General features: G+C 36.9%; 1 protein-coding gene across 2 annotated transcripts; it reads left to right on the forward strand.

The window, feature by feature from the left end:
• The first annotated feature begins 6,718 nt into the window (after positions 1 to 6,718).
• clk4b (CDC-like kinase 4b) lies at positions 6,719 to 16,275 on the forward strand. 2 transcript variants are annotated; one of them, XM_007244550.4, is made up of 13 exons: positions 6,719 to 6,835; positions 8,461 to 8,625; positions 9,831 to 10,059; positions 11,323 to 11,413; positions 11,672 to 11,738; positions 13,040 to 13,156; positions 13,251 to 13,417; positions 13,857 to 13,951; positions 14,057 to 14,186; positions 14,327 to 14,409; positions 14,501 to 14,580; positions 15,156 to 15,246; positions 15,749 to 16,275. In XM_007244550.4, exons 2-13 carry the CDS (start codon positions 8,465 to 8,467, stop codon positions 15,896 to 15,898), a joined length of 1,461 nt encoding a protein of 486 aa, XP_007244612.3. In that variant the 5' UTR covers positions 6,719 to 6,835; positions 8,461 to 8,464; the 3' UTR covers positions 15,899 to 16,275. The 2 variants fall into 2 exon arrangements, with proteins under 2 accessions (XP_007244612.3, XP_049322493.1); XM_049466536.1 differs by lacking the exons at positions 6,719 to 6,835; positions 11,323 to 11,413 and having other exon boundaries at positions 8,568 to 8,633.
• The last annotated feature ends 115 nt before the right edge of the window (positions 16,276 to 16,390 follow it).

A 16,390-nucleotide genomic window follows, 5' to 3' on the forward strand; every position in this document is an offset into this window, starting at 1 on the left:
AACTCATCCTGTTGGATTTGGCCTTTATCCAGCAAAAGTGCATCCTATTCCATCCTGGCCAGCTTAAAGCGATAGCTTGGCAAGGAATCAAATTTACAGATTTTCTCATCCAAATGAAGTTGATCAGCCAAGACAGGTTTTGTGTTTGGTGTGTGCTTGTTTAGTTCTAAACTGGAGCTGTGAGGTTTATAAATTAATTTATGAAACATAATACAGTCCAGTCATTTTTACTGTGAAAAATACACTCAACTGCCCAGCGTTTTTGATATATATTATCTGTCGAATGACTGGACTGCATTATGTTTTTTATCTCAACAGTTAAACATGGTGGTGGTAGTTTTATAGAGCGGAAATAACTTGTCAAGTAATTTGAATGATACATTTTTTCATCCGAATCAAGTTGACCAACCAAGACCAAGGTTTTGTGTTGGTTTCAGTTTTGTTCCATCATTACTCTCCAGCCAACACTCTTACATGAGGCTCACATGGATGACAAGTGGACTAGAGGGCATAGGTTCTGAGTGGGTCTATACATGATCATGCCTACCTTAATCTCACCTTAATCTCATGAGTTTTATCTAGACCCATGGGGCCCATATTTAACCCCTATATTTAACACAGGTCCCATCAATGACCCTTATATGTCCCAACACTTACATCCATATATGAGACTAACATGTAACCTGTGGATAAAACTTTTCTAGTCCCAGTTGCACCAGCAATACAGGCCTACATGGACATATTTTCTGGGTCTGTGATCTGAAGCTTAAGTGCAATTAGGCTAGGCACCAAAACAGTGATTCAAAGAGGAATTCCATCCGTAAATTTGTCCAAAGTGGCATTATAGTGGCATTGTCAAGCATTCAGAACATGCTCTCTGGCCCTCTTTGTATCAAAGTTAAGGCAATTTGTATGTTTAAATTCTTTACAGCGATGTAGAAGGACATATCTCCAGTATGTCTGGAGTTGTTTGTTTCATGTTTTTTTGTTAATAACAGCAGTCTTATCTGTTCTCATGTTCTCCTTGTTTTATAATGCATTTTATACATGGATCTAAAACCATTTACAAAACAATAGACAATAGCGGGTCAATACTTGCTCATAGCACTTTACAATAACCACCTGCAAAGTACCTGTTGATGCGTCCACGTATTGACATGGTGCCTTTGTGACACAGTATAAAGCTCAGATTTAGTCCGCTTGGTCCCTTGTTGCATATAGTCTTGGGTGATTCACTCTATGACTGGGGTTCAGTGGAAGCAATTCCAATTAGCACTGAGAGCTTTCACCTCCTTTTATGTCAATATGCCTGACTCACAGCGTTCATGTGCTGAAGCAGAAGCTCTTCAGAAAATGAAACCACACACATTTACCAGCCCCTCTCTCAGCATATGCGCTCACACACATACTTCACCTAGCTTCCTTTCTCATGACATGTCATGTTAGTCTATGAGATTAAATGGGACACCGGAGTGAAGTTGGAAACCTTCATCAGAATTCAGAACATAGGACTAAAATAAGAATATCTGTGGTGAAGTTGTTCTCGCTATATATAAGAAAGCCATTTGTGATTTACATATCATATTTATTTGCATATTTATCTTGCATTTGCTTTTTGCCTTAAAACATACATTATATCCATTTGTAGTAGATATAAAGAACCAGCCAGTGGTGGTTTAAACAGGGGCTATTTATACTTTGCAACCCTCTTTTAGGGTTCAAAATATTTCACTGGACTCCAACTAACCACCTCCATCCACCTCAAACTAATGATGGGCAGTACTGCCATTATCTTCTGCAGTCCCGCTTCCAGTTCTACCATATAAAAAAAGCACTCAATTTTTGAGCACACCTCATGTTGCAAAGCCACAATGCAGATGGATGAATCTAAATCGATTTGAATCAAAGAGTCAAGTAGAACAGTGACTGACTCAGTGAAAAAAAACGACTCTGGACTCTATATCCGAAAACTCAAAATCATACTTGCAACCCTCCAAGGTCTATGCTAGGACCCCTTTGGGATCACGACTCCCCAGGATAAGAACCCCTCATCTGGCTAACAGCGCTCAACCAGATATCAGAAGCCCTGTTGAATTCTCATTGAATAAACTTGACTTGGATTTACTGGATTTTTCTTTCTGTTACTAAATGAGTGTGAAATAGTGTTTCTGTGTAATATTTAAAGACTTATAGTAATATCACAAAAAGCTACATATTATCTATCCTTATTGATATAAAGAAAAGTTCTCAAATTCTTTGTTTCATGTTGCTTCTCTACACTTTTATTTATTTAGATATTTTTTGTCATATAGCATCTTATTGTGATGGATAGACAGACAGACAGATAAATAGAGAGATAGATAGTGGGCCAAATTCTTACATTTAAAATACTCAAGGGCTCCGAGTGGTCCAGCTTCCACTATGATCAGGAGATCGCCGGTTCGATTCCTTTTCATGTAGCTTGCCATCAGCAACCAGAGCCCTGAGAGAGAACAATTGGCCTTGCTCCCTCTGGGTAAATAGATGGCGCTCTTTCCCCACATCACTCCAAAGGGTGATGTCCGCAGCACAAGGCGTCTGTGAGCTGATGTATCGGAACCAAGTCGCTGTGCTTTCCTCCAAGTGTATTGTGATGCTACTCGGCAATGCTGCATAAGCAGAAGTTTGAAAAAAGACAGTGGCTGACTTCACATGTATCGGAGGAGGCATGTGCTAGTCTTTACCCTCCTGGTGTGTCGGGGCATCACTAGTGATAGGGGAAGTCCTAATGAGTGGGTTGGGTAATTGGCTGTGTAATTTGGGGAGAAAATGGGAAAAAATCTAAAATAATATTATAAAATATTAAAAAATCATGCCTAGGAATAATTATTATACTTAAATGGGATATTTTACACCAAACCAAATTACAACAATAACAGTGTAAATATGCACACATTCTGAAGCTGGTAAACTTTGCTTGATTTAATTCTCTGTAATAAAAGACCACAGAGTCCTGTTTCCTGTTGAGTACTTTCTGTCATGTCCTTCAGTCCTAAACAGTGTCAATTTCAGCACAATAAATCTGTCCACTTCCACACACTGACAACCTGCTTCTGCCCTCTACAGCCTGAAAAACAGCATTGCAACCAGTTTAGATGTGGATTACACTTGGACAGTGGTTCTTATGATCATATATACTTTTAAAGTTCACTGTAACTTCACACAGCACACAGCCAGGTTTCTTCATTAATGCTGCTTTCATCATTCTATATAGATAATTACTTAAGCAGTGTGTGATATACTGCTGTGTTGTTTTATTTATGTAAGGTCTGGCAGGGTAAGGTTCAGTTATTTGCTGTGTGATGAAAGCTAAGATTAGCAGTACACATAAGCACTAACAGCCGCCAAAATCCATTAGCTCTTTATGTATAATATCACAGGGTCAAACTAGGTCAGGATGTTTCTTCCTGTACTCCATTACGCTCTGTTGATTTCACAGTTGTACACCAGTACTAGTGGACCACAGTCAGATTTGTCAAAATACATAGTTTCACAGCTTTGCTTTGTTGGCTAATCATAGACATGCTGAAGCAAAAATTGCCACTTAGCGTAAGGCTTAGACTTTAACAACAAGTACAAAAAAAATAGACAAACGTGACTACAAACTCTGCAGCTTTCATTAATGCCCACTATTTATTTTTCACTGCTCTCTGTCCTCTTTCTGCTTTCTTTAATATCATACTCATGAGAGCACATTAGCAAACACCTAGACAAACTTAGAAAATGACACAGAAAATATCTCTAAAGAAATAAATCTAAACACTAAATATTTTCCCTAACTTTCATATTTGTATAGTCAGCATGTTGTTTATCATATTAGCTTTATTTGTTTCGCTCTGAATAAGATGAGCTATTCTACTTGCAACTTGATCTTTGTTTGGTTTGCAACCAACAGAAAAACAAAAAGAAAATATAAGAGACTTTAAATTAAAAAGCAAAACAAAAAACTAATATGATAAGCAAAATCTATCAGTTTTGGATTGGTGTAAAAGATACCATTAATATAATAATAATTATTATTACTACCTACGTAAGGGGCTGTAGTACATTCTGTGATCAACATGATAAATGCAGTATAGTTTCAAAGCTTTTTCTGAGTTATATGACTTTCTAAGCCCTTATACACACAAATAGTTTTACCTGAGGAGGAGGGGTAATGTAATTGATACGAGAGCACCTCAGGGATTTTAGCCCTATCTGAATGCACTCACTCATTTTTATGTCTTAATTTGACAAAGAGGTTTATATAATTAATGTATACAACATGTATAATAAAATGTATATTATTAGATATCATGGACAATGAATGATAATGAATTCACAATTAATTGGTAATTATGTGTAAGTGTGTGTTGTGAGATTTTGTTGTTGGAGTTTTTAAACACTATGTTCAATCACTGTCCACACTATAAGATACTACTACCTAGCTGATCTCCAGTATGTAGAAGTCAAGTGAGACACAGAAGCTCGAATCTGTAGCTGCACAGGATGCTGCCCCACAGGACCCTGTTGGTGGACTATACTCTCAATCCAGCAGTAGCAATGAGAAGTTTAAAAACTTCAGCAGCACTGCTGTGTCTGACTCACTCTAACACACCAACACCACCACCTGCCTTATGGTGGTATTGTCCTGTCCATTGAGAAAGAGGGTAAAATGAGGATAATAATGTATGCAGAAAAACTAAAGAACTAGGGTCTGTATTGTAGAACTACAAAGTGTTCCTAGTAAATGTTCAGTGGAGCAGGAAAACATATACAGAAATAAGGTGGTGGTAGTGGTACGTGGTCAGTGTGTGTCCAAAAGTGGTTTTGGGAACATTTAGGGACAGATTCCAGAAATTGCTCCTGATAGCAAATGCATTTCAGAGCTTAAAACTGCATCTGAGCTCATCTCAGAGCTGAATTATATATCAGAGTGACTCACCCTTTCCCCCACAAACACACACACACAGACATACACACACATACACTCTCATACACAGAAACTGCTCACATAAACCACATACGGATGTTCATCTCAGGACATTAATGATGTTCAGTCAGACTGGACTGACTAATCACAAATATGCTGCTCCTGAGGAACTTAGCGGGGTGATATCATTGTGTGTCACAGAAAAATAAGAGTGCTTTTATCTGGGGAGAGGGAGGTGAGTTCACGCTTTAATGAAAGGATCACCATGTTGAAACATGAAGCGCTTCTTTAAAGGGGCCAACGATTTGGTGCATTTAGTGGGGTTTATAGCCATGCTCTGTACATTTAGTGTTCCATAGGGACTCATCAGAAAGAGACTTGCTGTGACCAGTTCCTGGAGCATTCACTTAAGTTAATTAATCAAACACCCAGAAACAGACAAACTAAGACTTTTATGCTAAACAGGAGCAGATTGATAGTAGAAATACTTAATTCAGGCCTGACATCTCTTTAGAGATTGAGAAACTCTCTTTATTCAAAATTAAAGCAACATTTTGCAGCTTGTGATGTGAGACCCTTGTCACTGCTACTTCAGGCTTGAAGCAGCATTGGTACATCCTTGAGCCAGTAACATTAGCAAGTTTAAATGGGTGGTATAATTGTTTCAGCAAAAGTTTTTTTTAAAGCAATCAAACCTTGTATTTTTATTTTACAGTTTATTACATTTGAGATTTAGATGAATTACCTACTAAATTAGATTTATTAACTGTAATAAAAATTCTCAGTCACAGAGATATCTGCACAGGATTTAAATTTACAGCTCATTTTGTGAGCAATGTCTATAAATAGGTAAATTCAGGTGACATAGGTCTCTCCACATTCGCAGCACTGTTTGTTGGTGGTGAAGCATCATTATTATTGTGTGTACTTCAACTTTTTCCTTGTATAGGTTGTCTTGCGTATAAACATGTGCCATATGTAAAAAAAAAAACTGTAATACATATTGTGATTTTATTGCATATTTCTGTCAAGCCAGGTTTTCAATTTTGATTCAGAATGAATACAGAAAAAAAATCAGGATCGGTAAACAGCTGTATGATTTGTTGGATTTGGATTTGTTTTTATGTTTTTGCCTGTAAAGAAAAAAGAAATGTGAGGTATTACAATGGATATTGATTTGATTTGTACTGTAGATATGAATAGTATTCATATTGGTCATATTGGTACTTTATGTTACCAAGAGCATTATTATTATTTTATACTTTATGTACCTAAACCATAAAATCTCAGACCAATTTCTAAATATTGATGAAAGTTAAACACTGAATCAAAAAAAAAATTTAGTGAGCAGCTTATTAATGTTTTTTTCTTATTGTGGTAACATGACTGTTAATATTTTTTTATTACACAACAACAATTTCAGTTGTATCAGAAATAGTTAACTTATATTGAATGTTAAACATTAGAACAGATCAGTAAATAACTACATTCTGTAATTAAGGTCAGATAAAAGAACACAGATTCACACACTGTCCTGTGATGCTCTCAGGATGTCCAATATATGTCACTTATAAACATAAAAGTAAAGGACAGCGTGTGTAAGGAACTTTACACGTCTTTTTAAGGGTCTGTAACACTTATGATACTATGGTGTCTTGTGGAATAAATTTTGTTCTTTACTTGTGTGCAGAATCCCATTGTCGCTGCCCAAAATCGCGAAGACGCCTTTAAGGACTTTTAATTTGTAGCGTTTTTTCTCACACCTCCGAACAGTCTCGCCGGTTAAGCGGAAGTCAAGCCGAGTCGTAAACGCTTGGAAGGGAGGAGGTCGCTTGGAAAGTACGGTGTCTTATTTCAATACTTCAGATTACCCGGTTATTTAAGGTGAGGATATTTGGCTTCAGATACGGATAGACTTTATTTTGCACTCATTAATTAAATAGAGACAGTAATAAAGTGTTGGTTGCTTAATGTTTTACGTGACGCGAAGGAGCAGGCCAACATTAGCTAGGAAAGCTAAAGCTACCTGTGCTAAGCGGTCAACAGCTCTAGTTTACTTCTGAATGTGAGCTTGACCTAGCATTAGCTAGGTTGTGGTATGGTAATTGTTAGTTCTAGTTCTAGTGCTGGAGTGGTAACGCTAGGTTAGCTAAAGCTAGCTTAGTTTTATTATTAATATTTTGTATTAATATCTTATATTTAGTCTATATATAGCTATATGTAATAAAAATAAGTTAGCTAAGCTACATAGGTTACACAGTGCTGTTGAACTGCATTACCCATAAAAATACCATTACAAACACTTTCAGTTGGTAGGTTAGCTTATTTTTCTCAAACAAATAAGTTAACTTTACTAGCTAACTAACTAATTTAACTGTATGACTTTATTGTTTCTCAGACGTTTAAACGTCTTATAAAACATACAAAATATTTGTTTTGCCAGTGGCTGCTAATGTCTAAAGTTTGGTGATTTTTAAAACAAATGTTTGTTGTTTGAGTATAAGCTAGTTAGCTAGCTACCAACTGAGTTTGTTTTAATGGTATTTCTTGATGGGTAATGCTGTTCAACATGATATTTTCTGTGTTTAACCTATCTATGTTAACCTATTATATAACTTATGTAGCTACATGTAAACAGAGTATACGATATACATTTAAAATACTATAGGTTAACTAGCTATTACTCCAACACTGCCTTACCACATTATAGCTAGCCAGCATGCAGCTAACACCACAGTTAGTCTAAGCAGCTGATTAAGATAGCTAGCTACATGATTATTAGTTAGCTAACAATCATTGAATTATCTTAAACCCGCTAACGTTAGTCTTCATATAACTTACCTGATCTAGCATTAACTTAGACTTAAAACCAAGCAAGCTCGTATTATGACTGTATAAGTCATAAGTCAGTTCTGTATAAAGTGGCTAACGTTATATAAATTTGACAATATGAACACAGCATGGTTAAACGTTATTAAAGTGATTTGGTTTAAAGTATGTGTTAAATGTTTACGTTAATTACGAGACCGGCGACAGGCTGTACCAAGGCTAGGCTAAGCTAGCTTGCTAACTGCTGTAAAGTTTAATGCGGAGCATAAGATTTAAGCTAGCTAACCTACGTTTAACTGTATGTCTTCAATATCAAAATAAAACGGTTAGCGTTAACCAAACATAGCTTAGAGGTTGGAGCAGCTATAAGCAGGCTACCTCTTTAGCTAGCTTGCTCTGGCTCGTAAAGCGTTGTTTATATGTGGGGATGGGCGCGGTTATTTACATTAGTTAACGGAAGCTAAGCTAAGCTAAGAGAAGCTAGGCTAAAGCCCAATTAGCGCAGCCCCACGAGATAAACAGACTCATGAAACCCAGTAAGGAGACCCCGCTGGGCGGATTGGTTATCGCGGCAGTTGGCTTGAATTTTACGGCTTAGCAAGGGGCAAGGAATGCTCTGGGGTAAAATGTCGCCCTCGTAATTTTTATGACTTTAGCCTTTTTTGCTATTCTGGTTTTAGCAAGATGCGGCGCTCGAAGCGGATGCGCTCGCCGGATGGCTGGATCCATGAGTACAGCTGCTGGGAGGAGAGGGTGGAGGTTCGGAAGAAGCCGAAGAGGAGCTCCAGGAGCTGGGAAAGAGAGACAAGACCTGGACGCTCACACCACTATAAAACATACGAAAGGTAAAGCTGTACTGCTACTTATTGATTCATTCACACAACAGGTTAAATTCAGAAAATTTTACAAATAAGTCATAATTAATAGTTAGTCTGCTAGCTTTAGTTAACTAATAAGCTCCATTACTGTAATACAGATTGTATATGCAAACTTTTCAATTATGTTATAAATGTGCATCAAACCAAGTTTACATAGTGATTTAACTTTTGATTTAACTTAATCTGAGAAATAAGTAAAATACGTTTTCTAGGACTCATAGACAGATGTGTACATTTTATATATTTTTTTGTTTTTGTTTTGTTTTTTGGTTAGTATAAAAGAAACATGAATTACGATGGGCATGGATTGATGTATACGTTAGCGTTCATATCTGTCACTTAACACTTACATTTATTATATATTATTATGCCTTTTCAGACATGATGGTGAAACTATGCAGTAAAACCATAAGATTGCCTTTTTAAGGCTTTTAGTCAACCCATTCTTGCTACACAAAATACACAAAATTATTTTTTAAAATTCTGTCAGTTTTTCTCAGAATTGCGTTTTACCAGTGGGACATTTTGTTTCTATACATTTTTGTTAATTTTCTCATGCATGTTCTGTGACTCGAATAAGACCCTATATTTACTGTATGAATTTGTTTTGACGTCTGGATAAAACATGGCTTTTGCCACATATTTTGCAGGATGTATATTACAGCTGATTTAAAAGGCCATTTTCACCTACCCAAGTTGATTTGACAAATGTGTTCAGTTGTTAGAGCATATGGTGTTTAAGTGAGACGCAAGGTCCTGCCATACCATGCGTTGAGGCATCTTATTAAAGGATATACTATAACAACATTGACAGGTTAATGTATGGCTTTTCTCAAGCTGTGAGCGAGAGTGTGAGTATGGGAGGAGTGAAGCATTCCCAGAGGAGCTGTCTCTTAGGCTTCCTCTAAGTATAGCCTCCCTTGAGGATCCCTCCCTTCTGGGAAGACATTTGATGCCTTTGACGCTGGGCAGGTCAAGATAGAGCATTCCTCACACCCTTGCTGAAAGGACTAATAAATTGTTTTTAACAGTGAGACGTGTGTAAGTTTTCAAGGTAGAGATAGCACAGGCAAACTGATTGTCTCCAGATGGATGCTTGAAGATAAATTCAGCGAAGGTACTGTGCGTTTTATATTATATTGCCGTGCCTATGGCTCATGTTGTTTCTGCAGGTGCCACAAATCTAGAAGGCTGGAGTATACGGAGCACAGGGCGCAAAAGCCCAGCTTTGAGTCACGGAGTTATGAGAAGCAGGTTGATGACAGAACGATCTCCGTGAAGGATCAGGAGAAAAATAAGGACTGGCACCACTATAGCAAATCTTCGGCGCGCAGTGGCCACAGTCATCGCAGCAGCAGAGAATGCCAGAACTCTCACCACCGCAGCAATCGATCACACTCGGTAAAGACCCTTTCTGTTATTTAATATCTTATTTATTTTACTAATAATGATGAGCACTGAGAGAGAGATAATGATTTTGATCATACATATGTGTTCTTTCTATATTGCTAGGTAGATGTTCTTTATTTGTTTAGTATATAAACAGCCAATGATGGCTTTAAAATCAAAATGTCATTATAGGGCCCTATGAATGCAAAATTACAATACAAACATTGCGTATTATCAAAAAAAAAAACAGAATAGTATTTTAAGCACGTTAAAAATACACACCAAAATACTTCTGCCCTTTAGCATCTACATCACAGTTAGTGGTTTAACTCTGCACAGCACAGATAATGCACCCCCACAGTTTGCGATGCACATGAACTGCAGAGCCATAACTGTGTGGCATACAGTTTACTGACTGTTATTTCTTACAGTAAAAAATTTCCTTAATTTTGACACAGAGCTTAAGCGAAAGTATACAGTCTTTAAAGTAAACAAAGCTTGTGGATAAAACTTGTACTCTCTGTAAAACAAAAAAAAAAACGAAACGTGATTTTATAATTTTATTTTAGAAATGCTATACACACAAAGTACACTGCTAGAAAATAGTCAAATAATAATCACAGACTGACTTTGGTTGGGTTTTTGAATACACATTGGTGTTTTTTAAATTTGTTAACATTTCTGTAAAGTTTATTTCAGTAAATACAACTACAGTGCAGTTTTGATATTGGCTAAGCAATATTAGTTGATAAAACATGAAGGGAAAACCTTTACAAATCCGAATGTATTAAAAAGAAAGCTAAATAAATAATTTAATAAAAAGCGAGAAATAAAACTGATTTCATAGGGCCCTGCTTTTATAATCTCTCATAAGAAAAAAAAATAGTTGGTAGATTACTTGTTTTATTTAATTATTATGTTAAAGAAATTCCATAATCCATAACACATATGTTCAGGCTCCTAGAATAACTAATTCCAATGTCTGTTGTACTGTTATTTGCTCCACTCTACACCATATTTCATGTCTGAAAATGTTGTTGCCATGTCTTTCTTCTGTAACACACATTATGCTGGCCTCTGTACCATTGCTCGGGGGTGAATTTGAAATTGCTGCTGCCGTGGCCTGGTGCGGGTTTCTGAATGGGTCCGAAATCTTCCCCCTCCCTTCACCAACCTACTTGCTGAATGAATGAATGACGCGTTCGGGCCTGGTTCTGACTGGTGTTTGGTGGTGGTGATGATGCTGGTGTCCATGAACGTCACTTCCTGCTTCAGAAAAGTCATCGGAGGAAAAGAACCAGAAGTTTTGAGGATGATGAGGAGGGTCACCTGATCTATCACAATGGAGACATGTTAAGAGCAAGATGTATAGAACACATATCTTTCTCTGTCTGTTCTATGTCTAGTGGTTGGGAAAAGTTAGTTGTGGGGTAACTTGAAGGGGAGCTGAAATATATTTGAGCTGGGTTTAACATTTGCACGCTATTTGAACTAGTAAATGTCAATATGAACAGTGTAGCTTACATGTTTACAGTCCCCTGTAGTGTATCTAGGTATGTTAACTGGTAACTTCTCTTATTGCCATTGAGGTGTACTGACAGGATGCTCTTTATCTTCTCTGTAGATGAGATTGTAGGTACTGTTGGAGAAGGTGCCTTTGGAAAAGTGGTGGAGTGCATTGACCACTCAAAGTAAGTTGTGTGTTTTTATGAGATATATATATATGAGATATGATATATATATATATATATATATATATATATATATATATATATATATATATATATATATATATATATATATATATACACACACATACACACATATATATATATATATATATATATATATATATATATATATATATATATTAGAGGTGTGCCAAAAAATCGATTCACATAAGAATCTTGATTCTCATTTACTACGATTCAGAATCGATTTAAAATGTCCCAAAATCGATTCTGAGGGGCGGGTTTTAGACTGATTTTGGGCTGGGTATTTTTGTTGGACCTGGCAACCCTGGGGATAGCGCTTGTCCCTTTGGAGATCTTCCAGACACACACAGAGCGTAGGTGTTTGAGAATCACCGGTAAGATGGCAGAACAAGCACTATATTACCTTAGATTAACGTGTAGTTTCAATGTTTTATGGCAGAATGCTTCATAACAAGCATAAAAAAGATCGCTAGTAGTTAGTTTCAGTAACTGTTAGCTAGCTAACTAGCTAACTTTCCAGTTCCACCTTAAATAACGCTACAGGTGGCAGCGGGCTGCAGCATTTAAGGCGGAACGGAAAAATAACAATAAGCTAATCAGAGCTAATTTCAGCTCCTCATCACAGAGGAATTAAGGAATGGACAATATGAATTAATTTCTCCACCTCCTGCCCCCTTTCTGAAGAAATACAACGACCTTAAATTAACTAGTTAATCAGCAGCTGCTCCTGAACTTTAGCGCTCCACTGCCATCATCACATCAGCCCAGCAGCGTCACCTACACACCACCGCTAGTAGCCTGGTAATAAAGCAGTGTTATTTATTATTTATTTATTGTTCATTAACGTCATTGTGATATCCCAGTGATTCCTCTGTCACTGAGGACCCACATTCCTGCACATTTTATTGTTTTTGTAACACATTACTTGCTCCAGGACCAGTGTATATTATGGAGGGTTTTTTTTCAATACGATTCATAAGCCAGAAGCAGAAATATTTATAATTCAAATCGTTTTGAATCAAAAATCGATTTTGAATCGAATCGTGGCCCCCAAAATCGGAATCGAATCGAATCGTGAGATAGTAATCGATTCCCACCCCTAATATATATATATATATATATATATATATATATATATATATATATATATATATATATATATATATATATATATATATATATATATCACATCCTTCTTTTCACCTGTTGCCTCTTAGTTAGCAAACATATGCTGCTGGTTGTCTGCTCATCATCTGTTGTCCATGTTGTGTTGGCAGGGATGGTTTGAGAGTGGCCCTGAAGATCATTAAAAATTTGGAACGTTATCGTGAGGCAGCTTTGTCAGAGGTGGAGGTGCTCAAACAGATGAACTCTCTGGACTCTGAAAACAATTTGTAAGTTGCTGACTTCAGTATAATTTTTTTATCCAAGGTAAACAACAGTAGGTTTATTTATTGTGCAAAAACAAACCATGTAAATCTCTTTCAGTGCCTGTGTACAGATGCTGGACTGGTTTGACCACCACGGCCACATCTGCATCGTGTTTGAATTGCTCGGGTTAAGCACGTACGACTTTCTGAAGGAGAATGACTTCATGCCTTTCACTGTGGACCAGATCAGATTCATGGCTTATCAGCTCTGCAGAGCTGTACACTGTGAGTTCTGGCCTATGAGAGTTATACTTTAAAAAATACATAACATATGGAAATGTTATGTTCTACGTTTGTGTTGAACATTTTAATGATTATGAGAGATGAGATCAGTTCATACAATTTGTCACTTACCCTATCATAATAGCCCATTAGGTTATATTTGCAAGTTAATTTCAAAAAGCAACGTACGTTTTACCTTAATTGACTGTTTACGACATGTTGCAGAAGCCCTGCACAATTGCTCATTATCCAGTTTGCTTAAAAACAGATTTGCCTCAAAAAGATGAATTGCTCCATCTCTAATGGCCATCTCTATTGTTATTTTTCCTTATTTGCCTAATTTGAGAATATTGCATTGTCTTTTTACAGATAAGAAGGTACATATAATAGTTTTCTTTATGATTGATTAATTCATTGTATTTGTGTTGATTTTCTTTTAAAGTTCTTCATCGGAATAAGCTTACACACACAGACTTGAAACCTGAAAACATTCTGTTTGTTAATTCAGAGTATGATACTGAATACAATGCCAAATTGGTGAGTTGAAAAATCAGTATTTCTTCCTTCCTTTTTTTAAGCTTTTATCCTGGACTGTGGAGTAGACACCGTGTTAAAATATGCACCTTTTTCTTCCTTATACAGAAACGAGATGAAAAGACATTGAAGAACCTGCATGTGAAGGTGGTGGATTTTGGTAATGCGACATATGACCATGAGTACCATACTTCAGTTGTGTCAACACGCCACTACCGAGCACCAGAGGTCATCCTAGGTAAGTAAAACACACACACACACAAACACACTTTAACATTCTTACTTGTGTTTCGCTTAAAGTCCTTTCGAATTATGCTGTGATGTTTTTATGTGTTTGTGGAAGAGAGTTTGTAATATGATGTGTGTTCTTATTCTCAGAGCTTGGATGGAACCAGTCTTGTGATGTGTGGAGTCTGGGCTGCATTCTAATTGAATATTACTTGGGAATAACATTGTTTCAGGTAAGAAGCACAGCAGAACACTCCTTACTCTGAACTCTCCAACATCTTACCCATAATATTAATGTTTTGACTTTTTTCACTTGTGTTACAGACTCATGACAGCAAAGAGCACCTGGCCATGATGGAGAGAGTATTAGGACCCATCCCTGTCAATATGCTTCAGAAAACAAAGTAGGTTTACCGAGAAGTAGGGAGTGTTTTTCTTTTTACTTCTATACTGACATGCCAGATGTCGTGGCGACAGAAAGTAGATATTGTCTCCCATGGCTTTTGCAATGTCTCATTGAAGTTAGAGGATGCTACGCCGACCTTTGCTGATTTCTACCTGAGTCAGTTTTCTTATTGCATGGACAGCTCTAGCCAGATGCCACCAGTCACAATCATTATCACCCACTGCGCTGTCCATGGTGGATGGTAATGCCTTCTATGATGTATTTACAGTGCATATATAACACTGGACTAAGGAATGAAAATAAAATATGCAATCTATCAGGCACAGACTCTCATGCTTTGCACAAATTTCCTTGGCATGAGCACACTGACTGGTGTTTACCCTCACTCATTAGATAACATCTCACAACATATAGTTATTGGCCTTCTTTCTATAACACTTCATGATCAATTTACACATAACTGCTGTCCCGTGATTTTTGGCATGTCAGTGTATGTAACTAAATTGGCACCTACACAGTAGTGACTGAGCGGGGAATGTTTCTGGGAGTTTAAGCTGTGTGATTTGTTTACAGGAAGCAGCGCTATGTTCATCATGAAAAGCTGGACTGGGACGAGCACACCTCCTCCGGTAGATACGTTAGGAAGCACTGCAAACCCCTCAAGGTAATTCAGACTCAGTATGTTGCCACTGTGTTCCAGTTAAACATTTAGATAATTTTACACCATTGTAGAGCATTTCCAAAAACAGTGCTAACAGTAAAAATCTTTATTATTTTGATTAACGTTGCCATAAAACACAGGTAAAAGATTTGGAGTTTACCTCAAGTGTTTTGATCTTTTGCTTCTGTTTTATGTTATATCTGACACAATGTTTTCACTTTTATTTATAAGTTTCATTGTTTTTCTGATCATTTTTTAGCAATTTTAGTTGATAATGAGGCATTATGTAGATTTTGCAAATCTAAACTTCATGCCAGCATGTTCACAAATACAATTTGAACAGTACTGTATGTACAAGTGATCTAATTAGACACAAATTCAAAAGTGCTTATTAATTATAGAAATCTTTTATAAAGTCTTTTGTTTGGTTGTTTTGTTCCAGTTGTCAATTTTCTCCTTGGATGCAGCATGTTTACATACTTCATTGTTTTGTTTATTCCTCCAGCAATACATGTCCTCCAAGACCTCAGATCATGAGCAGCTGTTTGACTTGCTCCACAAGATGATGGAGTATGATGTGTCCAAACGCATCACCCTGGAGGAGGCCCTCAGACACCCGTTTTTCACCCCACTTAGGGAAGAGAGTAAAAAGTGACCTCTAAGCCTCCAGCTACACTTCATTACCGCTCCCAGGGAGATTTCTGCTGACTGTATCAGTCTGCTTTTAAAAGGAGCAATAAGTAGAAACAGAAACTTGAAGTGTTAAGAAAAGGCCATCTTAACAAGTGCAGCTGTGCTTCAACATGTGCATGGTAATCAGTGAAGACACATGATGATCAGTTACTTCCTACCTCTAGTGACCTATCACAAGCCAGAAATATGCAGCTAATCACTGACATGCAAATGCTACTTATTTTTCCTGCAGGGTTGTGTGCTTATGTACTGTCATGGTATCTATTTATGAATTGAATGTACAAGCCATGTGTTCCAGTGTATTTTGTCTTTAATAAATTTTAGTACATTTTCTGGTAATCACTGTTGCATTGTTTTTTATTGACATTTTAGGGTTGTTTTCCAACCCTTAATTGGGACTGTACTTTACTGCTGCATTGTAGTGCCCCTCAGGGTATGAGTATAATAAGAATAT

The sequence above is a fragment of the Astyanax mexicanus genome, chromosome 17, assembly GCF_023375975.1.
Source record: "Astyanax mexicanus isolate ESR-SI-001 chromosome 17, AstMex3_surface, whole genome shotgun sequence".
Classification (NCBI taxonomy): Eukaryota; Metazoa; Chordata; class Actinopteri; order Characiformes; family Acestrorhamphidae; genus Astyanax; species Astyanax mexicanus.